General features: G+C 66.3%; 4 protein-coding genes across 8 annotated transcripts; all 4 read left to right on the forward strand.

The window, feature by feature from the left end:
• The first annotated feature begins 28 nt into the window (after positions 1–28).
• Positions 29–3,465, forward strand: LOC106042757 (ADP-ribosylation factor-like protein 3). Of its 3 annotated transcripts, XM_013191834.3 has the most exons (6): positions 29–1,494; positions 1,790–1,978; positions 2,061–2,177; positions 2,282–2,332; positions 3,018–3,203; positions 3,291–3,465. In XM_013191834.3, exons 1-6 carry the CDS (start codon positions 1,315–1,317, stop codon positions 3,336–3,338), a joined length of 771 nt encoding a protein of 256 aa, XP_013047288.3. In that variant the 5' UTR covers positions 29–1,314; the 3' UTR covers positions 3,339–3,465. The 3 variants fall into 3 exon arrangements, with proteins under 3 accessions (XP_013047288.3, XP_013047287.3, XP_066833114.1); XM_013191833.3 differs by having other exon boundaries at positions 3,018–3,465; XM_066977013.1 differs by having other exon boundaries at positions 29–1,978; positions 2,061–2,332.
• A 699-nt stretch (positions 3,466–4,164) lies between these two features.
• On the forward strand, positions 4,165–7,666 carry LMAN2 (lectin, mannose binding 2). The gene is made up of 8 exons (XM_048080429.2): positions 4,165–4,347; positions 4,441–4,559; positions 4,639–4,756; positions 5,287–5,366; positions 6,402–6,563; positions 6,768–6,882; positions 7,186–7,305; positions 7,376–7,666. Exons 1-8 carry the CDS (start codon positions 4,197–4,199, stop codon positions 7,534–7,536), a joined length of 1,026 nt encoding a protein of 341 aa, XP_047936386.1. The 5' UTR covers positions 4,165–4,196; the 3' UTR covers positions 7,537–7,666.
• An 875-nt stretch (positions 7,667–8,541) lies between these two features.
• On the forward strand, positions 8,542–11,271 carry B4GALT7 (beta-1,4-galactosyltransferase 7). Its single transcript, XM_067005591.1, has 6 exons — positions 8,542–8,707; positions 8,847–9,188; positions 9,822–10,047; positions 10,317–10,400; positions 10,549–10,653; positions 10,787–11,271. The coding sequence occupies exons 1-6, from the start codon at positions 8,661–8,663 to the stop codon at positions 10,940–10,942; spliced, it is 960 nt and encodes a 319-aa protein (XP_066861692.1). The 5' UTR covers positions 8,542–8,660; the 3' UTR covers positions 10,943–11,271.
• A 3,324-nt stretch (positions 11,272–14,595) lies between these two features.
• N4BP3 (NEDD4 binding protein 3) lies at positions 14,596–19,939 on the forward strand. 3 transcript variants are annotated; one of them, XM_067005588.1, is made up of 5 exons: positions 14,596–14,753; positions 16,556–16,990; positions 17,215–17,769; positions 18,095–18,352; positions 18,570–19,939. In XM_067005588.1, exons 2-5 carry the CDS (start codon positions 16,586–16,588, stop codon positions 19,140–19,142), a joined length of 1,791 nt encoding a protein of 596 aa, XP_066861689.1. In that variant the 5' UTR covers positions 14,596–14,753; positions 16,556–16,585; the 3' UTR covers positions 19,143–19,939. The 3 variants fall into 3 exon arrangements, with proteins under 3 accessions (XP_066861689.1, XP_066861690.1, XP_047936421.2); XM_067005589.1 differs by lacking the exon at positions 14,596–14,753 and adding an exon at positions 14,772–14,789; XM_048080464.2 differs by lacking the exon at positions 14,596–14,753 and adding an exon at positions 15,761–16,035.
• The last annotated feature ends 16 nt before the right edge of the window (positions 19,940–19,955 follow it).

A 19,955-nucleotide genomic window follows, 5' to 3' on the forward strand; every position in this document is an offset into this window, starting at 1 on the left:
CCGGTTGTGGGGGTGCCCCCGTGCCCCGTGGGGAGCCGCCGGTACCGGGGGGTGCCGGGGCCAGGCTGCGCTCAGCACAGAGCCAGGGCCGCGGTTCTGTGCCCGTCGGCAACCGGGAGGGGATCTGGGGAGGTTCGGCAGGGTTTGGTGGGAGATAGGAGGAACCGGGTGAAGCACGAGCACCGTGGCAGTGCGCTCACGGGGATGTGGGTGACTGGGGTACAAGGTGTGGGGTGAACCCCCCGACGGCTGGCGTCGCACCGGTGTGGGTCTGCGTGGGGAGAGGCGAAGCATTAACGCCGGCAGCGCGCGGGCACAGCAGCGAGGCCGAGGCCGGTCGCGCCTCTCGCCGTCCCGTTGTTTGCCTTGGCTCTGTGACGGGAGTTATAAATAAAAATGTCTCACCCCGGGTGCGTGACTCACGGCCCTCCCCGCAAGGGTAACCTCTGCTAGGAAACTTGAGCCGGGGACCGAGCCGCAGCGAGAAGCGAATGCACCGCTGGATTCATGTATTTTCACATATTTATCCCAAATGTTGACCGGGCGAGCCCCCTGTCCCACCGGGGTTAGGGTGGGCTGCTGGGGACAGCGGTGCCTGTGCCCCTCCGCACCCTGTCCCCTGCCGGCTGCCAGCAGCCCGGGGGTTTCCCTCTGATGGGAGCAGCTGACGTGGCCCAGGGTGGCTCTGGACAGCCGTGCCCCGGCGTCGCCTCCTGCTGCACTCCGGGATGCAGGCAGTGGGATGCAGGGAGCAGGATTCTGGCCCCACAGGGTGGTCCCGGGGTGAGGGCTGCAGCCCTGCTGCCCTCCTTCTGTCCCCATCCCCTGCCCACGGCACCCCTGTGCCGGTGACTCCGGCACGGCTTTGGGAGCTGGGCTGGCACTCGTCCCCCCTGCGCTGTGCTCGGCGCCGTCTGGCGCCACGGGGCCGAGGGGATGGGTTGTGGCTGCTGGTGTCACCTCATCCTGCTGATGCAAGTGGAATGTGGGGACCGGGATGTGCCGGAGGAGGCGTCGCCCCTTGCCGTGCCAGCTCCACACGCCGAGAGGCTCTGCGTGCCTCCGCCATCCCAGCTGGGGCCACAGTGCCTCTCCTGGGGGCACCCGTGCCCTGGCTGTGCCACTCCATGTCCCTTGGCCGCACTCTGCCAGGGCATCATGCCCACGATGCCCAGGTACCGCGTCCTCCTGCTGTGCTGGCGCCGTGGGGAGAGGGGATGCTCGGTGCCCCCCGGTTTATCCTGGGGGTAGGGAGCAGGGGGAGGTGACGGCTGGGTGACAGCTGGCTGGGGGATTTGCCGAGGGCATTATTTAATGCTGTGGGTAAATGGAGAAACAGCAGCTAATTCTGGAGCCCGTAATCCTCTTCCTCCCCCAGGGATGGGGAGCGTGCCAGTCACGCAGATGCTGGTGGCCCCGAGGACAAGCCCCCGGCATCCCCTGAGGTGTGCCGCGGGCTGCAGCGGCTCCCAGACCATGGGTGAGGTGCAGAAGGTGAGGGGGATCCGGCTACACCCCGCCTGCCCCAGGGCGGCTGCGCTGGCACCAGCTCCCGGCTGGCAGAGCAGGGCCAGGCCTCGGCCCCCAGCCCACGGGGAGCTGGCCAGGTTCCCAGGGGACAGGGACAGCCCACCCAGGGGAGGGGGACAGGCTGGGTGGATCTGTGGTGTGGCCACCCTGAGCTTGGGCACCTCAGGACCAAGTCCTGAGACTCGCTTGGGCTGTGGACACGGGGTACACGGCCAACAGAGCACCCAGATCCTCCCACTGAAACGAGGGTGCTCTGCAGCGACCAGGCACCCCGCAGGGCTCCCCCAGCTGCACGCGCCCCCACGGGCTGCTCTCCGTCATCCAGAGGCTGCGGGGCTCCACGGGGCAGGAGCTCCGCATCGTCCTGCTGGGGCTGGACAACGCGGGCAAGACCACGCTGCTGAAACGCCTGGCGTCCGAGGAGGTGACCACCATCACCCCCACCCAGGTAGGGGCTGCTGCGGACCACGCGAGGCAGGAGGGCGGCAGGTCCTGCCTCGGGTGATGCCGGGGTTTGGTTCCCTGCGCAGGGGTTCAACATCAAGAGCGTCCACTCGCACGGCTTCAAGCTGAATGTCTGGGACATCGGGGGGCAGCGCTCCGTCCGACCCTACTGGAGGAAGTACCTGGGCAGCACCGACCTGCTGGTGAGCGCCGGAGCCGTGCCGCAGCGGAGCTCCCGCAGCAGGCAGAGGGCTGTGCTGCCGGGCGAGGAGGGGCTGCCCACTGTCCCTTTTGTCCCTCCCGGCAGATTTATGTCATTGACAGCGCAGACCAGAAGCGTTTTGAGGAGACAGGGCAGGTATGAGGGGGGCTGGATAAGGGGTGGTGGTGGGGTCCTGGGCCTCAGACCTGGCACCGCCAGCTGCTGGAGGCTGAAGCGGGGAGCGAGGATGTTCCCTGTGACTGCTATGGGCTGTCCTGTGGGGCTGAGCTGTCCCTACAGGTGCATGGGAAGAGCACGCAGCTCTGCCCCAGCCAGCTCTCCCCATTTTACTCAAGCTGGGGGTGATGCCCCGAGATGCCCAACATAGGGGCGGGTGACTGCCTCTGATGGGAATCCTCCCAGCACCAGGGGAGCCATACGACAAAGCAAAGCTTTACTCCTTGAAGCTCAAGTAGTGAACTCAGAATTACAAAACCTGGGAAGTAAAACCGAAGGTGAGACTACCAGTGCCAGTCAAGGCTGTGCTGACACCAAACGCCGCCTGGAACGGAGGCGTGGGTGCGCCAGACAGCCGGGGCTGACAGCAGCCTGCTGCCGCTGCTGCCCTTTGCCCAAGGCACACTCGGTGCCGGGCGCGTCTATCCCCCAGGTGATGCTGAGAGCGGCTCCAGGTTCTCTGGGGGGCAGATGTAGCTTCAGGGGTGCACGTCTGCCCCTTGGGATATGGAGACCTCACGGCTTCTTTGGATTTGGGTTGTGGTGAGCGGGCTGCCCCAGCCCGCTGGGGCCGCGCTCCTGGGACAAGGTTATCTCTCGGCAGGAGCTGGCCGAGCTCACCGAGGACGAGTCTCTCACGGGGGTCCCGCTGCTGGTGTTTGCCAACAAGCAGGACCTGGTGACGGCAGCACCTGCAGCTGAAATCGCGGAAGGGCTGAGCCTCCACACCTACCGGGACCGGGAATGGCAGATCCAGGCCTGCTCAGCCCTGTCCGGGGAAGGAGTGCAGGTAGAGAGGCGAGGGCTCTGCGGGGTGGGAGAAGACCTAAGGGCCTGCCGTGCTCTGGGGCTATGCTCACGTCTCTCTTCCTTCCAGGATGGGATGAACTGGATTTCCAGCCAGATCATGAACAGGAAGAAGTGAGAGCTGTGAAGTGCCAGAGTGGACTGAGCCGCGGGTCCCTAAGCCATGGCCAACCGCCCTTGTCCCCTCACTCCTCCCAAAGGCTTGACTGGGCCCTGAGCCTCAAACTCTTGCTCAGATGGGTTTTCCACCTAGTCTTTCACTGCTCGTCTGCCCACGTCACTCTGCGCACCCCAGATAAAGATGCAGCCGAACGGTGTGAACCCCTCCGTTCCCGCAGGATGTGGCTGCTGCCTCCCCAGCCAGAGCGGCCAGGCATTGGGACGGATTGCCCGGGGAGGTGGTGGTGTCACCATCCCTGGGGGTGTTCACGGAGAGGCTGGACGTGGTGCCTGGGGATGTGGTTTGGTGACAGTGGTGGTATGGGGGTGGTTGGACCAGATGACCTTGGAGGGCTTTTCCAGCCCTAATGGTTCTGGGATTCTATGAGAATGATTCTGTGATTCTATGAGACAGGCTGTGGAGCTTAACGGCTGTGGGTGGCTCTCAATAAAGCCCATGATGCCCGCACCACCTCAGCCACCCCTTCCTATGGCGGGGGGCCCAACCCCAGGCCCCCAAAGCCCGCCGCCATCTTGTGAGGCGTTGCCATGGCAACAGGGCTGCCGGGCGGGGAGGAGGAGGCACCACCACGGGCTGCGCACGTGACCCGCACGAGGCGTACCGGAGCGGACTACATCTCCCAGCATCCCCCACGCGCGCCGCCGCGCAGTGTACGCCGGGAGGCTCCCCTCCCTCCGCCCATAGGCGGTGCCCCCCCGAGGGAGGCGGGCTCTCGGCGGTGTGGAGCTCGGTGATTGGCGGAGCGGCCCGCCGCTCAGCGGGAGGGCGGGGCGGGGCGGAAGGCGGAAGCGGAGCATGGCGGCGGCGGCAGGAGCGGGTGCGGGTGCGCGGCTGTGGGCGGCCGCGGTGCTGCTGCTGGCGGGGGCCGGGCCCGTGCCCGCCGAGCTGACGGACGGCAACAGCGAGCACCTGAAGCGCGAGCACTCGCTGATGAAGCCGTACCAGGGTGAGCGGGGACCGGGATGGAGGACCGGGACCGGGACCGGGGGGGCGGGGCCCGGTGCCCGGTGCTGAGGCGCGCTCCCTGTGCCCGCTGCAGGCGCGGGCTCGGCCGCCATGCCGCTGTGGGACTTCCAGGGCAGCACCATGGTCACCAGCCAGTACGTGCGCCTCACGCCCGACGAGCGCAGCCGGGAGGGCTCCATCTGGAACCGCGTGGTGAGCGCCGGGGCCGGGGGAGGGGGCGCGGGGGGGCGCTGCCGCCGTCCTGACCGCGTCCCGCTGTCTGTCCGCACAGCCCTGCTTCCTCAAGGACTGGGAGCTCCACGTCCACTTCAAGATCCACGGGGCCGGCAAGAAGAACCTGCACGGGGACGGGCTCGCCCTGTGGTACACGCAGGAGCGCCTGGTGCCAGGTGGGTGCCCGGTGAGCGGATGCCCTGTGCGCGGGTGGGCGCTGGAGTGGCCTCCGGGCCGCTCTTGTGCTGGAGGGGCTCCAGAGCAGTGGTCTGAGCTCTCCTTGGCTGCACTTCATCTCCCTGGCGTTGACTGCCCACATCCATGCACCTGCCAACCAGCGCTTCTGCAGCTCTTCCCAGCGGGCACCTCACCCGTGTCCCGTGGCTCCTAGGGAGCGCGGCTGTCTGCAGCCTGCGTGCAGCAGCGTGAGCGTTGTGCCTGCTGTTCTCATGCAATTGCTGCCTGGTTAGGCTTTGCTTTGTAGTGAGGCAGGGCTGAGCCGCTCATGCTGGCTTCAAGGCACCTCAAAGTCCTCCCATCTTGGGATTTCAGGACGTGGGCACAGAATTGCGTAGCTTTTCTGTTCGTACAGGAAGGCTTAACTTCCTCTGGGCTCCCTGAAAGGTGACAGACGGCTGCCTTGTTTCTGGGCACAAATTTCTTCTGAGTGCTGTTTATTTGTTCACTTTGTTCTGCCCTGTTCCAGGTCCTGTCTTTGGCAGCAAGGATAATTTTCACGGGCTGGCTATTTTCCTTGACACCTATCCCAACGATGAAGCAACAGAGGTGAGTAGTTCAGGAGCTCAGTGCCGTTTCCTCGTGGTTTCATGATCCGAGTGCTTCATGACTTGGGCAAGGAAAGCTCCTTATGTGAGAACAGGTTGTTCTTCCTGCTCTGGGAGCTAGCAAAGGGCAGAGGATTTATGTGCATTAATGGAGACAAGAAGGTGCTTGCTCCATCTTCTGGTGTTGACTGCGCAGATGGTTCCAAGGCCTTTTCCCTGCTGGCTGAGAGGACAGCAGAGATCAAGTGTGAACTCTGCACCAATAAGTCGAGTTCAAGGAATCCATCTGAAAGGGTGCTCATCCTGAGTGTCACTTCCTGAACCTCTGTGATCATCCCGCGCTGTTTCCGTTTCCAGCGCAGGTGTCTCTAAAAGAGAAGCTCCTGTGCTGGCTTTCTGCTCCAGAAATACTTGTGGTTGAAATACAGCTCGGTCCCATGGGGGCTGTGGTCCTTTTCTTCTGCCCTGCTTTGCATTTGTGGGTCTAGTTACGGCACAGTCAGACGGTGTAAGGGTGTTAGGGAGATTTATCACGCCAAAACCCCGATACTCCAGTCACAAACACCTGGAAGCGGCCCTGTGCCCTTGTCTCGATGCTCAGTGAGTCGTTGATTCTTGCCTCCAGTTGGCCCCTTCCAGTGTATGCCACGCACTGACTAAAAAATAGTATCTGTGGTTTCGCTGGTAATGAGCAATTGCTGCCCGCTATAGTTCTGTGCTCTGCTTGTAGGCTTTTTACCTGGTTTTGTCTTTTCTCTGCAAGCCGCTCGCTGGGGACGGTCCCGTTGTCACGGTCACACAGTGCTGCATGAGCCCGCGAGGGGCCTCGATGCAGAAGATGAGAAAAGGCCACTGCTTTAGAGCAGAACAAGCCCCCGCTCGTTTTAGAAACAGCTTTGCGTAGAACAGGAGCCTTGATCCAATTGTTCTGCTCTCCGCGCCGTTCCCTCGCTGGGATAATGGTCTTGCCGAGGTTTCAGAGCAGGCAGGGGGAGGCTCCCGCAGGCTCCCTGCAGCGACGTTCCGCTCCCTGCAGCGCGTGTTCCCGTACATCTCCGCCATGGTGAACAACGGCTCTCTGACGTACGATCACAGCAAGGACGGGCGCTGGACGGAGCTGGCAGGGTGCACCGCCGACCTCCGCAACCAAAACCACGACACCTTCCTGGCCATCCGGTACTCCCGGGGCCGCCTGACGGTGAGCCGTGGCGGGAGCCTCGCGCCCTCGGCGGGGCTCGGCGTGCCCGTTCGACAGGGCAGTGCTGGAGGCGGGGGTGCTGCTGTGGTGGAGGTGGTTGGCCGGGCTCGGCCTCCTGCTCTCCTGCAACTCTGGCTCTAAAATTCCTGTCGGCTGGGCGGGAGGACAGCCGGCGTTCTTGGTGTGAGCCCCCTTGTCTCGCAGGTGATGACAGATGTGGAAGATAAGAACGAGTGGAAGAACTGCATTGACATCGCAGGGGTCCAGCTACCCACCGGCTACTTCTTCGGTGCTTCTGCGGGCACTGGAGACCTGTCTGGTGAGTGGGCTTGGCTCGCTGCTTGTTGCCTGGCACGTCACGCTATGGGTGCAGTAGATGCCTTCCTTTGCTTGTATTGTTCACCGGGCTTTTGAAACTGTGCTGGGTAGGGACCCGCAACCTGGGAAAAGAGGCGTCTAAAAGCTAAGGAACATCCTAAATCAGTTCGATAGCTGGGCTGTGAGGGTGGCCTCAGAGGGAAGGAGACCTGTGCCTGGCAGAGCACAGATCCGGGGGTGCTCTGGAGGCGTGGGCGCTTCTCAAGGCTTCCGGCAGTCTCCAGTGCTGATGGTTGTTCCCTAGACAATCACGACATCATCTCGATGAAGCTGTTCCAGCTCATGGTGGAGCACCCTCTAGAAGACGACACCGTTGACTGGACAAAAATTGAGCCTAGCGTCAGCCTCCTCAAATCACCCAAAGGTGAGTCTCTGGGCTTCCGAGACCTTTGCTGGAGGATTCGGGTGTCCCTATAGCTTTTCTCTCCTTGCAGACAACGTGGATGACCCGACGGGGAATTTCCGAAGTGGGCCCTTGACCGGGTGGAAGGTGTTCCTGCTCCTGCTCTGCGCCCTGCTGGGCATCATCGTCTGCGCTGTGGTGGGAGCTGTGGTCTTCCAGAAGCGCCAGGAGCGGAACAAGCGTTTTTACTAGTGGAAGAAACGGGGCTCTGGTTGTGCCCAAACCCTTCTTTTCTATGGGGAGCTGTAAAAAAAACAACAACAACAAACTGTGGTTTCTAAAAGCTGTTTCTGAGAAATACAAGAAGTATTTTCTTACCTGTCCCTGTGGCCGTAACTCCCGCCGGACACGTGGCCTCCAGCGGGCCGGACCCAGGGGGGGCAATTCCTGTGGGGGCCCCTATCTCCTGCAGCCCGGGGCAGGTGCCTCCCGCTGCCTTTCCGGGCCCCCCCTTGCCCCCCAGGACCTGCTGCGCTGCCCGGGGTGCGGGGGGGGAGCTGATGCCGGCGGGCGTGAATGTAGGGGGTGTGTGGGGTCGGGGCTGTGAGGGCATTAAAGGACTGACACCACCTGCGGCTCTGCCTGTGTCTGGGGGGGGAGTGAAGGGGGGGGATTTTGGGGGGGAATGAAGGGGGACCAGATGTTCTTGGAGGTCTTTTCCAACCTTAATGATTCAATAGTCTAAGTAAGCACGTACAAAGCAAGCACATACAAGCAGAGGAAACTCTTTTAGTTCCTAGGGGAAAACAAATTGGGGGGAATGGGGGGGGGGGGGGAAGAATTGGAGGGAATGAAGCGGGGGGGGAGAATTGCAGGGAATGAAGAGGGGAGAAACGAACTGGGGGGAAGTAAGTGGGAAGGAGGGGGGATGAATTTGGGGAAAGGGATGTGGGGGATGAACTGAGGAAAGGGGCGATGAATTGAGGGGAAGGGGAAGGGATGGATTGGGGGGGTGAATTGGGGGAAGGGGGGGGATGAATGGGGGGAAGGGGTGGAGGGAATGAATGGGGAGAAGGGATGGGGATGAATTGGGGGAGGGGGGGAATGAAGGGGGAGGAATTGGGGGAAGGGGGGTCCCTGATGATGCTAGTGCAGGGGATGCCGGGGGGGGGGGGGGGGGGGGGGATGTCCCCGCGGTGCCCCCGGGCCCGCCCCCGTCCCGCCCCCGCCGGGCGGAAGGCAGCGGGGCGGCGGGGCCGGGCCTTGTTTCCGGGGGAGCGGCGGGGCGCAGCCAGCGTGGCCCGGCGGCGGGGCCGGGGCCGGGGCCGGTGCCCGTACCGGTGCCCGTACCGGGACCGGGACCTCCGGGTACCGCCATGGGGCCGGGCCGCCGCAGGGCCGCGCTCCGCCTGCGCGGCGGCGGGTGAGCGGGGGCGGCACGGGGGGGGGGCAGGGCTCTGGGTACCGGGGGGGGGGTCCTCAGGGGGTGTGGGTCCGGTGGGGGGGACGCCGGGGTGGGGGGACGCCGGGGGGTCCCCGCTGACCGCCCGCCGTGCCCCCAGCTCCCCGCAGCTCCTGGGGCTCCTGCCCGGCAAGGTGTCCGTCTTCCAGCTCTTCTTCGCGGCGCTGCTCCTGGGCTTCGCCTCGCTGCTCTGGCTCCAGCTCAGCTGCTCGGGCGAGGGGGCTCCCCCCGGGAGAGGGGTCCCCCGCCGGCCCTGCCCGCCCGAGCCCCAAGCCCCCCCGGCCGACGACCCGTCGTGGGGTCCCCACCGCCTGGCCCTGCTCGTCCCTTTCCGCGAGCGCTTCGAGGAGCTGCTGGCCTTCGTGCCCTACATGCACCGCTTCCTGAGCAAGAAGAGGATCCGCCACCACATCCTGGTGCTCAACCAGGTGGATCACTTCAGGTACGCGGTGGTCGGAGCTCGGGGAGCGGAGGGGGCCGGGAGCCCCGTGCCCAAGCACCGAGGGGCTCCTGCTGGCCTCTCGGTGCTGGGGAACTCGGGGCACGCGCAGCGAGGAGTCAGGACCGTGGCGCGATGCTCTGCCCACCGCTGCTCACCCTAAAGCTTACAGAAGGACAAAGCAGTGCCTCGTTTCCTTCCCTGCCATCCTTCGTAAGCAAGAAGAGAATTCAGTACCCCCAGATGTTGCAGCTTTCTTCCCAGTGCCACTTAGCAGCAAACCTCTGGGGACACTGAATTCCTTGAGGTGTTTGGAAATGCTGTAGCTTGCCCCGTGCTGCACCCAGCCAGGTGGAGTTTGCTTTGACCCCTTCCTGCAGGCAGTGGCCGAACCCCTGCACGTTGCTGTTAGGCTGAGCGTGCGCAGCCCTGCACAGGGGCACGGCTTCAGGGCGGGCAGCTGGAGCACCCGGAGCTGTGCAGCCAGGGGACGCCGTGTTTGTGGGTCTGTGCAGAGGGGCTTTGCGGTGACAGTCCCTGTTTGGGGACCAGGCTGGGGCCGTGGGGCACGGGAGGTGGACGTGGAGGGACAGGGGCTGCTGTGCTTGGCGCTGAGAGTCCCTGGTCCCGCGGCAGGTTTAACAGAGCGTCCCTGATCAACGTGGGCTTCCTGGAGAGCGGCAACGACACCGACTACATCGCGATGCACGATGTCGACCTCCTGCCCCTCAACGAGCAGCTGGACTACAGCTACCCCGAGGCAGGGCCCTTCCACGTGGCGTCCCCGGAGCTGCACCCGCTGTACCACTATAAAACCTACGTGGGGGGCATCCTGCTGCTCACCAAGCAGCACTACGAGATGGTGAGCACGTGGGTGCGACGCCCCGGCCAGTCTGGGGTACGACGTGGTCTTGGCACGCAGTCAGGTCGTGCTCAGGAATGGGGAAGAGGAGTCAAAATGCTACAGGGACAGAGCCTGCGGTCTGAGCTGGCTGGGGACAGGAGAGGGAAGGCCGCAGGCGTGCCTGGGGCTTGTGATGCTGTTGTCTGCTCCCTGCGCCACGCGGAGTTGTGCTGTGGCTGCGGGAGGAGAGCAAGACCCCGGCTGGTACAATGCCCCTCTCGTTTCAGTGCAACGGCATGTCCAACCGCTTCTGGGGCTGGGGCCGGGAGGACGATGAGTTTTATCGACGTATCAAAGGAGCTGGTCTCCAGGTAAGCTGTGCTCCGCAGCCTCCTCGGTTGAAATTGCCCTTCTCCTTGTCTCCCCACTGGATCCCTGCTGCAGCTATCGAGGCTGGGACAGGGGCAGGGCCCTTCCACGTGCTTCAGTCGCTTTACAGAAGTTTTGCTCTGCTCCCAGGTTCGCCGTCCCTCTGGAATCACAACTGGGTACGAGACCTTCCAGCACCTGCACGACCCAGCCTGGAGAAAGAGAGACCAGAAGCGCATCGCTGCTCAGAAGCAGGTGAGGCTTGATGGAGGAGGACCACGAGAGATGCGGGTTGCTACCACCATGTGCTCGGAGCCCTCCCTGCCAGCTCTCTGCTCCTCTCCCAGGCACCGGGTGCTTTCTCCTGAGCGGTCTTTCTCTCCCTCAGGAACAGTTTAAGGTGGACCGGGAGGGAGGCCTGAACAACGTGCGGTACCGAATCGAGTCACGGACAGCTCTGAGCGTGGCAGGAGCCCCCTGCACCGTCCTTAATATCTTGCTGGACTGTGACACAAACGAGACCCCCTGGTGCACGTTTGGCTGAGCCTGTCCCCGTGCGCTGTGCTCATGCCGAGGTGCCAGAGCTGCCGCCGAGCTGCTTGGAGCAGGCAGGATTTTTGCAGCAGACGAGCGTGGCGGTGCTGGCAAGACGCAGAGGAACAAAAAGGGCTGAGAACTTGTCTTTGCTGGGACCAGCAGAAGAGGCCAAGAGCGGGACTCCGTGGCATTGCTGCAAATGCCGGTGCTGCCTCCCAGGGCAGGTGCAGGAGGCGTTTTTTTTCTGTACTGGACGTGGCTGAGCTGCCACCCGGTTCAGAGGACAATAAAGAACTGTCAGGGCATCTGTGAGCAGTAAATGCCCTGCAACACGCAGCACTGCTGTGTTTTCCTGTTGCCTTCCCCTGACTGGTTTCAGTGCACCCATTTGTAGCTCGGCCTCTGGACAGGCAATCTGTTCTGCTTCAGAGGGGGTGTGAGGGCCGTGGTGTGGGCTCAGGACTTGTCTGGCTCAGTGAAAGGCTCGGGGAAGGTGCCCAGGCCAAGTAGCCGTGCCAGCCCCGTGGTGCTGGACACGAGATAGGGAGGAGGAGGGAAACATCCCTGTCTGGCTGCCGGGAAGGTGCCTGAGGGCACTGCAGCAGGGATACAGGGCTGGGGAAGCAGGGAAGGCCCCTCTGGCCTGGCTGGTGATCCTCACCTGATCCTGGTGATCCTGGCTGGGGCCCTGGGAGCTGCCAGTGGTTTGGGTTTGGTAGAAATCAGCCTCACCTGCACCATTTGCTGGGAATCATGGTCCTGCAGAGCAGCGCAGGAGGGGCAGAGCAAGGGCCGGAGCCCTAAGATGGTCCTGGTCACCGTCCCCAGAGCTGATGGCCATGCTGCCAATGCTTGTGCTGGGAGTGACAAGGCTCTGTGACACCTAGGATGCTTCTGCTCACCCTGACCCACCAGCTCTGGGCTCCTTTCCTCCTGCAGCCTGGCCTGGCCACCTGCTGGAGCTGCTGGGTGAATTGGTGCCATGCTGCTCCAAAGCACGGGGGGCTCGGGCTGGCTCGCAGACACTGCCATGTGTGGGGTGCACGATGCTGCCTCCGGGGCCCTGGCACCCGTTCCTGGTGTTGTTGCCTCCTCAAGCTGGGCAATGCCTCCCAGCCAAGCGTTTGGCCCTGTCACCAGCGCTGCGCTGGGCTGGCACCCGGCCTGCCGCCTTGCCTGGTCCCCTTCTGTCCTTGTCCCTTCTGCCTGGTGCTTCCTGAAGCAGTTGCCTTGCCGGGTGCTGGCAGACGGCTCCAGACAGAAGCTGTCGCCATCCAGGGAAGCCAAGGAGCTTCCTGTCCCATGGGGACGTGGCACCTCCGGGGAGGAGCCCCGAGATGAGGGAGCAGACAGACCCAGAGCTGTGCGGGGGTCACAAACCGCATGGGGGGAGCGGGTCCCGGTGGATCTGCTGCCACCTGCCCTCCGGGCTGCTCCAGAGCCAGGTGAGGAGCATGGAGCCCTGCATACCGGGGTGCTGCCTTCAAGGAGGGGTCAAGGTGGTGGTGAGGCTCAGCCCGTGCTCCTTGCATCATCCAATGCGCGGGCAGGCGCAGCCTGTGCTCCTCCCCAGCTTGGGGCCTGTCCTTGCCCCGGGGCAGGGGGGAATGGGGAACGCGCTGCCCAGGAGCTCCCCAGGGCCTCTCCGCCCTGCCGGCCCTACCGCAGGGTGTGGGCTCACCCGGCCAGCGCCGCCTTGGCTCTTGATGTTCTTGTCCCCAGCCCGGCGCTGATATCCTGCATGAAGATTGCAGGCTGCTTTGGTCCTGTGTGCGGAGGCGTCCCCAAGACCCATTGTGCCCTTGGCTGCGGGGAGATGTCGGCCCAGCATCGCCACTGCAAAGGCCCACGGTGCCTCAGGGGGTGTGAACACTGACCCCAGTCTCCTCTCCATCCCTTGGGTTTGGGGATTGGCCACCCGTACGTCAGCCACTTATCTGTGCCCGAGCCGCAGCCTCGGCTGGTGGAGGCAGATCAAAGTATCGCTCCGCACCGTCCAAAATAGATGACACAGTTTCATCAGGTTTCACGAAGACGGAGCTGTGCAGAAGCAGGGAGCATATGTGCACCTCGCACTTCGCTCAGTGCTAAAGGCTCCTCTCCCGCTGCCTGGCAGCTATTTCTCAGCTCTGCTCGCAGCCCCCTCATCCTCCGGTTGCTTTTGTGGAAGAGGCGCCTTGCTGGAGACCCGGCTTCCTTTTATAGCCCTCAATGTGCCTCGGAGGTCGCTCAGCTCCGCTCCCCCCCACGCACTTTGTTATTAGCAAAGGCCCAGCGGGAGGGGCTGAGGCTTTTCCCCACCGCATTTTTGCAGATGGTAACACCCTGCCTCCGAGCCGCCCGTGTCCCGGGAGCCCTGCGGAGCCGAGCCCGAGGCCTCCTGGCATTTCTATGCTTGGCTGGGTTCTCAGCAGCCCTTAGGAGGGGTCACGGCTCCAGTCTCACTCCAGGACACTCGGAGGCAGCGAGGGCTCCTATAGTCCCAGCCCTGCCCCTCTGCCTCCCCCCCTTCTGGGGCCCGAATTGCTGCAGCGAGCTGTGCGGGGGCTGCTGCAGGCACACGGGTGCCTTCTATTGCCAGGCTGGTTCAGACCAGGCAGTTCCCGGCGTGCTGGTGGCCGACCAAACTGCGGTAGCGTCGTGACGATGTGGGGCTGCAACGAGCAGGGAGAGGCAGGGAGCTGCCATCCCGCAGGGACGTGCTGGAGAGCGCACAGCCCGTGGTGGGGCCGGGACGTGGCAGCAGGAAGCGGGGCAGACGGGAAGGGATGTGATGAGCGCCCGTTACGAGTCAGCCCAGCACCTCCACGACCCGCCTGGACCAAGGCCCAGGCAGGACGCTGTCACCACCCGCCTGCCGGCCCCTCCAGCAGGGAAATGGGGACAAGTGTGTGCGTGGCCACGGGCTCCTGGGGACTGAGGCAGAAAGCCGGGGTTTGTGTGGGAGGTGACGGGTGAAGAGGCTGCGAGGGAGGGCAGGGCATGGCACCACTGCCCCTTAGGGCCCAACACCCTTACAATCCTCCTCGTGTTGCCTCCTTGCCCCAAACCCAAGTCCAGGCTCGGGGGGACCACCACACGTGTGGCGCTCCGAGGCCGCCTGTGCCGTGGCTGCGGCGTAGCGGGGAGCAACGGGGAACACGGGGCTGGCGGGAGCGGCGGCGTGCCTTGGCACCAGGCCGAGGATAAGGCGAGCATGTGAGCCCGGGGACGGGGACGGGGACAGCGTGTGCGTGTGGGTGAGCACTGGCAGCACAGCTTGAGGACTGCGGCGGGCGGCGGGGGGGGGCTGGCAGCCGCCGGGGCCCGGCTGCTCGCGTCCCCGGACCCAGGCCGGAGGAGGACGGGTGCTGCGTGCGTGCGGGCTGCCGCCGCCGTCCCGCTCCCCGGGGGGCCGGCGCGTGGCACGCTGCAGGGCGGCGGGTGCCCATGCGGAGGGACGAGGCCCGTCGCCTCCCACCGAGGGACACCGGGTGCTGCCACACCGACACCCCGCCGGTTGCTGGAGCCTACCGGGGGGGGGGGGGGGGGCGTGCGGCGGGCACCCGGGGCCGCTCCCCCGCTGCTCACCGACCGCCGGGGCCGGGCCCGAGCCGTGCGGGCCTACCCGGGGAGCCCCTCCGGGGGGGCCGGGAGCCGGGTGCCGCCGCCCCGCCCCGCCCCGCCCCGCCCGGGCGCCGCCCGCCTCCGCGCCGCGATTTGCCGGTGCCGGCTCCGCCCGCTCCCCGCGCGGCCGCGGCCGAGGGGCGCGTTCAAACGCGGCGAGGGAAGGAGCGGAGCGGAGCGGGCAGCGCCGGGACCGCAGCGCCGCCGGCATGGTGAGTGCGGCCCGGCCCCGCCGCCGCCGGGCCCCGGTAACGCCGCCGGTTCGTCCCCCCTCCCCCCCCCCTCCGTCCCCACCGCGGTGCTTTGTCCTCGGGCCTCGGCCCGGCCCGGTTCTTGTCCCCCCCCCCCCCCGTTCGCCGCCCGCCGGGCCCCGGGCTCATCCCCCGGTGTGCCGCCGTGCCCCGCTCCCCGCTCCCTTCCCGCAGCCGGGGAGGAGGCCGAGCCCCGCAACCCCCGCCGTGCCCGCAGGGGACGGGAAGAGGCCGCAGCGGGCAGGGCTCCGCCGGGGAGCAGCCCCCCCGAGCCGGGCACGGCTCCCTCCGGGCCGCCGGTTGGGGCCGGTGCGGCGGTGCTGTGCGGCCCCGGGTGCCTCCCGTCCCGCCGGCGGCCGGGCTCCCCGGGCCTGACCTACTTCCCCGGCCGCTCCTCGGGGAGCGGCAGCCTCGCCCGGTGCGAGCTGCGCCGTGCCCCGCCGGGGCCGCCGGCCGCCGAGCCCCCCGCGCAGCCCCCGGCACCCCCCGAGGCGTCCCCCCCGTCCTCGCCGCGGGGGTGCCGGTGCGCGGAGCAGGTGCTGTGCTCCCGGAGGGAGGTGACAGCGCAGGCCGGGAGCTGTCAGACAGGTTTGTGCGTGGCAGCAATTATCGGCCGCTGTTTGTTTACCCGCCGTGTGGAGCTGAGAACCAGGGCAGCTTCCTGGGTGTAGCCCTCCACCGGCCCCGCTGGCGGCGGCGGCGGCGGGGGGCTCCGCGGCCTCACGCCAAGCCCCGGCCTCACGGCGAGCCTCTACCGGAGGCTGGAGGCTCCCCGCAACGCCGGGGCTGCGTGGCTTGGCCGGGGGCCGCGTTGCCCTTCCCCGGTCCGTGGGGAGCAGGCGGTGAGGCTGAAGACGTGCCGGCGGCCTTCCGGCCCCGCGGGGCGCGGGGAGGCCCGGCCACCTGCGCAGGAAGCTGCATTGTCCTCGCGGCCTCCTTCCCCTTCCTCCCGCCTCCGTCCTGCAGCCGCGTCCGGCCTCGCCGGGCTTGGGGCTGCGGCGAGGGAGCGCGGCAGGGAGCCCCGGACGGCGGAGGAGCCGGTGCCGAGCAGAAGCGTCGCCGTGGGGCGGGAGACGCGTGTGCTCCGTGGGGAGGCCGAGCCGAGAGGCCAAACGGGACCGCGGCCTCCTCGGGGTCATTTCGGGGAGTGTCCGGAGGCTGTCCCCAGCCCCGCCACCGTGGCCCCGGCGGGACGGGATGGACTTGCGGGCTCGGGCAGCTCCGAGCTCGGTGCCGGCCCCCGGTAATAACCGTGGCCTCGCGGAGGGGGCAGGGAAAGGGGAGGCCGGCGTGGGGAGGCCGCGCGGAGGTTCCTGGGGAGGGGGCGGCTGGGTGCCGCCGGGCCGGGGCTGGCGCCAGGCCCGGGCAGGTGCTGCCGGCTCCCGAACTCGCCCGCCTGGCTGGGCGGCAGGTGCCTGTTCTGGTGGCGGCCCCGGCCGCGGGCGGGAGGTGGGGCTGGGTGTGGGAGGGAGGCGCTGCGCCACGGGGGGTGGCAAGGGGGGAGCCCACACCGCTGCCTCTCGCCCCTGTGCTCGGTTTTGTTGGCTCAGGGACCCCGGGGGAACTGACAGGGGTCCCCCCCACCCCGGTGCTGGAAGCCTTTGGGGCCAGCAGGGACGGGGGATGCAGGAGGTGGGGGGGGCATGAAGGGACAGCAGTGGGCATCGCTGCACCCCTCGTGTGGGCAGGGGGTCCCCGAGGGTGGGACGGGCTTTGGGAGCGGGGCAGTCCCAGCCTTGCTGACTCTGTCTCTCCTTCGGCAGTGCTGGTCCCGGGCTTTTCTCTAATTCTCCATGGCAGCAGCACAGGGCCCTGTGACCTGTGAGCCCGACACCCGCGTCCTCGGCACCTACCTCTCCTCTGTGCCCGTCGGCAGCATGGGCAGCGTGGGCAGCCTGGTGGAGAAGCAGGACCTGTCCCCCCTGGAGCTGCGGGCCCCGCTGGGGGGCTCGCGGGGGCTCCGGCAGCCCGACGGCTTGCTCCGCAAGGGGCCGAGCCAGCGGGAGCTCTTCGGCTACCTGCACGGGGCCAAAAAGGAGACGCGGTCCGAGCGGAAGCACCAGACTTCGGGCGCCTGCTACAAGCGGGACTACGAGAGCGACCGCGAGAACCGGTCCCCCGAGCGCTGCTCCCGGGAGCATCACCGCGGGTCCGACTTCTCCAAGAGCTCGCTGCCTGAGCGGGGCCGCTTCGACAAGGTGAAATAGGAAATTTGTGCCCCCCCCCCTCCGAAAATGTGCCCTGCTCTGGGATGGATGGGGCTGGAGCAGAATGTGCTGGGAGTGGGAGGTGGGACGGCGGGGATTTGGGGATGTCCAGGTGTGGTGGTGGGGCTGGGAGCGAATGGATTTTCTCTGGCTGGAGCTCGGGGGGGGTCCTCACACCGGTGGGGGCCCAGCCTGACCCCACTCGTGTTTTGCAGTGCCGCATCAGGCCCTCGGCCTTCAAGGCGGTGGCCGGGAAGGGGCTGGTCTCCATGCAGGGCCTCTCCTCGTCCAAGGGGCAGAAGCTGTCCAAGAGCAACGGGAGCCTGCACACGCTGCTGTCGCAGAGCAGCACGGCGCCCTCGCAGCACGGCCCGCTCCGCACCCACCTGCTCCACGCCATCAGCCTGGACGAGGCCTCCGACTCCAGCCACAACTCCATCCAGAGCTTCCCCTCCTACGGCTCCCGCCTCAAGCCTGCCCAGAGCCAGTTCAGCGCCTCCATGGGCCACATCAACCACATTGGGGGGTCCCTGGACAGGGTGTCCCGGAGCCCCAGGGACCCCCTGGCTCCCGAAAAGGCCCCCCTGTCTTGTAAAAGCATGGCCACGCTGAGCCGGCTGCAGAGCCCCGGGGAGCCCCCGCCGCCCTACGAGTTCACCTACTCCCTGGAAGACGCGGTGAAGCAGTTGGAGGATCGGCTGCAGGAGAGCGGGGGAGAGCTGCGGCAGCTCAAGAGGAGCCTCAGCGAGACCGAGGACCCCTTCACGCAGGTGAAACGCGGGGCTGGGGCTGCGCTGGGTGTCCCTGGGCAGCGGTGACGGGGTGGCAGGAACCGTGAAGGAGCTGGTGTCCTGCCACGGTGCCTGATGGGCTGGGAGTGCCCGAACATGGGAGGGCCCATGTCATGTTGTGGGGCAGGAGTGTCTGGGGAGCTGCTGTTAAACCTCTGCTCCGCAGCTGGAGCTGGGGAGGGCATGGCCTGGATGAGCTGCTGGGTTTCTGAGAGGTCTCTGGGACCTCCTGGGATCCTTCCTGGGCGCTGACGTGCGCGGGGACAGGCTGTAGAGCGTCCCCAACGTCTCTCTCTGCTGGCAGGTGTTTGAGGACAAGCAGCGGCTGTGGCTGGATGAGCTGGAGGACCTGAAGCAGATGTACATGGCCAGGCTGCAGCAGGTGACGCAGCAGGCGCAGCGCGGCCAGCGGGCGCTGCAGCTGCAGCTCTACAAGGCGCAGCAGGAGAAGAAGCGGCTGCAGGAGGAGCTGAACATGCAGCAGTGCCAGTGCGAGGAGGCCAAGCTCCGGCAGTCCCAGGGCGAGCGCGTCAGCCCCAAGCTGGAGGAGACCAAGTGGGAGGTGAGTCCCCTTCCTTCCCTCCCTCCTGCCACCTTCCTGGCTGCACGGCCACGATGGGGGCCGTGGTTCTCTGCTTTGGTGTCACCTGTGGCCACGGGATGGGAGAAAAAGCCAGGCATGGTGCTTGTGTTCTCCCAGGGATGCTGTGGCGATAAAAACGGGGTGCTGGCACCCATGGGGACCTGCTGCTCGCTCACCGTTTGCCTGTGCCCTGCAGGTGTGTCAGAAGGCAGCCGAGATCTCCCTGCTGAAGCAGCAGCTCCGGGACACCCAGGAGGAGATGGCTCAGAAGCTGGGCGAGATCTTCAGCCTGAAGACGCAGCTGCGAGAGGCCAAGGCTGAGGTCCAGGCCCGGGACTCGCAGCTGGCGCAGCTGGCGGACTCCTTCCAGAGCCCCCCGGAGCCCGGCGCCTCGCTGCCGCTGGGCGACGACCCCATGCCAGCGTGCCAGGACTTCCCTGGCTGTGAAACGGATGACTCCAAGTGCCGGGGCCTCCACAGCGACTCCGCGGAGCCCCTGGAGCGGCAGGTGGAGTGGCTGTGGGCCGAGCTGCTGCGGGAGCGGCGCCAGGGCCAGCTGCAGGCTGTGAACTTTGAGCTGGAGAGGAAAACCTGGCAGGAGGAGAAGGAGAAGGTGCTGCGGTACCAGCGGGAGCTCCAGGCCAGCTACATGGAGATGTACCACCGGAGCCAGGCGCTGGAGCGGGAGCTGCGGCAGCTGCGCTCGGAGCCCAGGGACGTCGGGGCCGACTCGCCGTGGATCGAGCGAGTGGAGTCCTCCAAGATCTGAGCGGCGGGACGCCTGCGGGACTGTGAAGGGGGAAGGGCTCTTGCTGCTGCAACGGGATGAGCTCGGGGTCACGAGGCCCAGCTGCTCGGCCCCGCCCTGGGGAGAAGGGCCGATGGCCACAAGGGAACTTTTCCTTCTTGCAGCGCTTCAGGCCCGTGGGGGGGTGGTCTCTGGAGAGGGTATCGTCCGTGCCGGGGCAGGGGTCTTGCATGTGCCCCGTGCTCTGCCTCCAGGAGCACTTGCCCTGCGATCCCTTCAATCATGGGGCCGGAGACCAAACGCCCTGTGAGACATTGCCCGTCCCTCCTGCTCTGCCCCCCCCCCCTCTTCCCTTCACCCCCGTAACTTAATATCTTGCTGAGGAGAGGCTCAAGCCCTGGCCCCCCGGTTCCAGCTGGTGCTCGCAGAGGCTGCGCTGCGCCGGGCCCAGCGGGTGCTGCTGCAGCCGGGAAGGTGAAGGAGGGAAGCCTGCAGCGTGCTGGTACAGCTGGGCGAGGGGGAGCTGCCCCCTTCGCGTCACCGCTAGTGTGGCTGTTGTGCAGCGGGGGGGGTTACTGCAGCTTCCCAGCAGAGGCTGGCAAGTAGAGGAGGTGAGGGCCTTGCGCAACGACGACGGGCGGGAGCCCCCCGGGCTGCGCCCAGAGAAGCTGGAGCATCCCCGCATCTCCCCTCCCTGCAGGGGGAGAGGTGCTGGAAGGAGCCGGCGCTGTGCTTGTAACGTGGAGCCCCCTGAAGGCCAGGCGGGACCCCCTCTCCTTGGCCTTTCCTGCAATAAACCCGGATTTCGTTCTTCTGCCCTCGGCCTCTGCTTTC

Source organism: Anser cygnoides, chromosome 14 (genome assembly GCF_040182565.1).
Source record: "Anser cygnoides isolate HZ-2024a breed goose chromosome 14, Taihu_goose_T2T_genome, whole genome shotgun sequence".
NCBI lineage: Eukaryota > Metazoa > Chordata > Aves > Anseriformes > Anatidae > Anser > Anser cygnoides.

What these genes read in the sequence shown, in the direction of transcription:
- LOC106042757 (XM_066977013.1), top strand. Translation starts at nt 1,315, where the DNA reads ATGCTGTGGGTAAATGGAGAAACAGCAGCTAATTCTGGAGCCCGTAAT. An exon ending in CCACCATCACCCCCACCCAG is followed by an intron (nt 1,979 to 2,060) that starts GTAGGGGCTGCT and finishes TTCCCTGCGCAG; the next exon opens with GGGTTCAACATCAAGAGCGT. An exon ending in GTTTTGAGGAGACAGGGCAG is followed by an intron (nt 2,333 to 3,017) that starts GTATGAGGGGGG and finishes ATCTCTCGGCAG; the next exon opens with GAGCTGGCCGAGCTCACCGA.
- LMAN2 (XM_048080429.2), top strand. Translation starts at nt 4,197, where the DNA reads ATGGCGGCGGCGGCAGGAGCGGGTGCGGGTGCGCGGCTGTGGGCGGCC. An exon ending in CCAACGATGAAGCAACAGAG is followed by an intron (nt 5,367 to 6,401) that starts GTGAGTAGTTCA and finishes CGCTCCCTGCAG; the next exon opens with CGCGTGTTCCCGTACATCTC. An exon ending in ACTCCCGGGGCCGCCTGACG is followed by an intron (nt 6,564 to 6,767) that starts GTGAGCCGTGGC and finishes CTTGTCTCGCAG; the next exon opens with GTGATGACAGATGTGGAAGA.
- B4GALT7 (XM_067005591.1), top strand. Translation starts at nt 8,661, where the DNA reads ATGGGGCCGGGCCGCCGCAGGGCCGCGCTCCGCCTGCGCGGCGGCGG. An exon ending in CTCCGCCTGCGCGGCGGCGG is followed by an intron (nt 8,708 to 8,846) that starts GTGAGCGGGGGC and finishes CCGTGCCCCCAG; the next exon opens with CTCCCCGCAGCTCCTGGGGC. An exon ending in TCAAAGGAGCTGGTCTCCAG is followed by an intron (nt 10,401 to 10,548) that starts GTAAGCTGTGCT and finishes CTCTGCTCCCAG; the next exon opens with GTTCGCCGTCCCTCTGGAAT.
- N4BP3 (XM_067005588.1), top strand. Translation starts at nt 16,586, where the DNA reads ATGGCAGCAGCACAGGGCCCTGTGACCTGTGAGCCCGACACCCGCGTC. An exon ending in AGCGGGGCCGCTTCGACAAG is followed by an intron (nt 16,991 to 17,214) that starts GTGAAATAGGAA and finishes CGTGTTTTGCAG; the next exon opens with TGCCGCATCAGGCCCTCGGC. An exon ending in CCGAGGACCCCTTCACGCAG is followed by an intron (nt 17,770 to 18,094) that starts GTGAAACGCGGG and finishes CTCTGCTGGCAG; the next exon opens with GTGTTTGAGGACAAGCAGCG.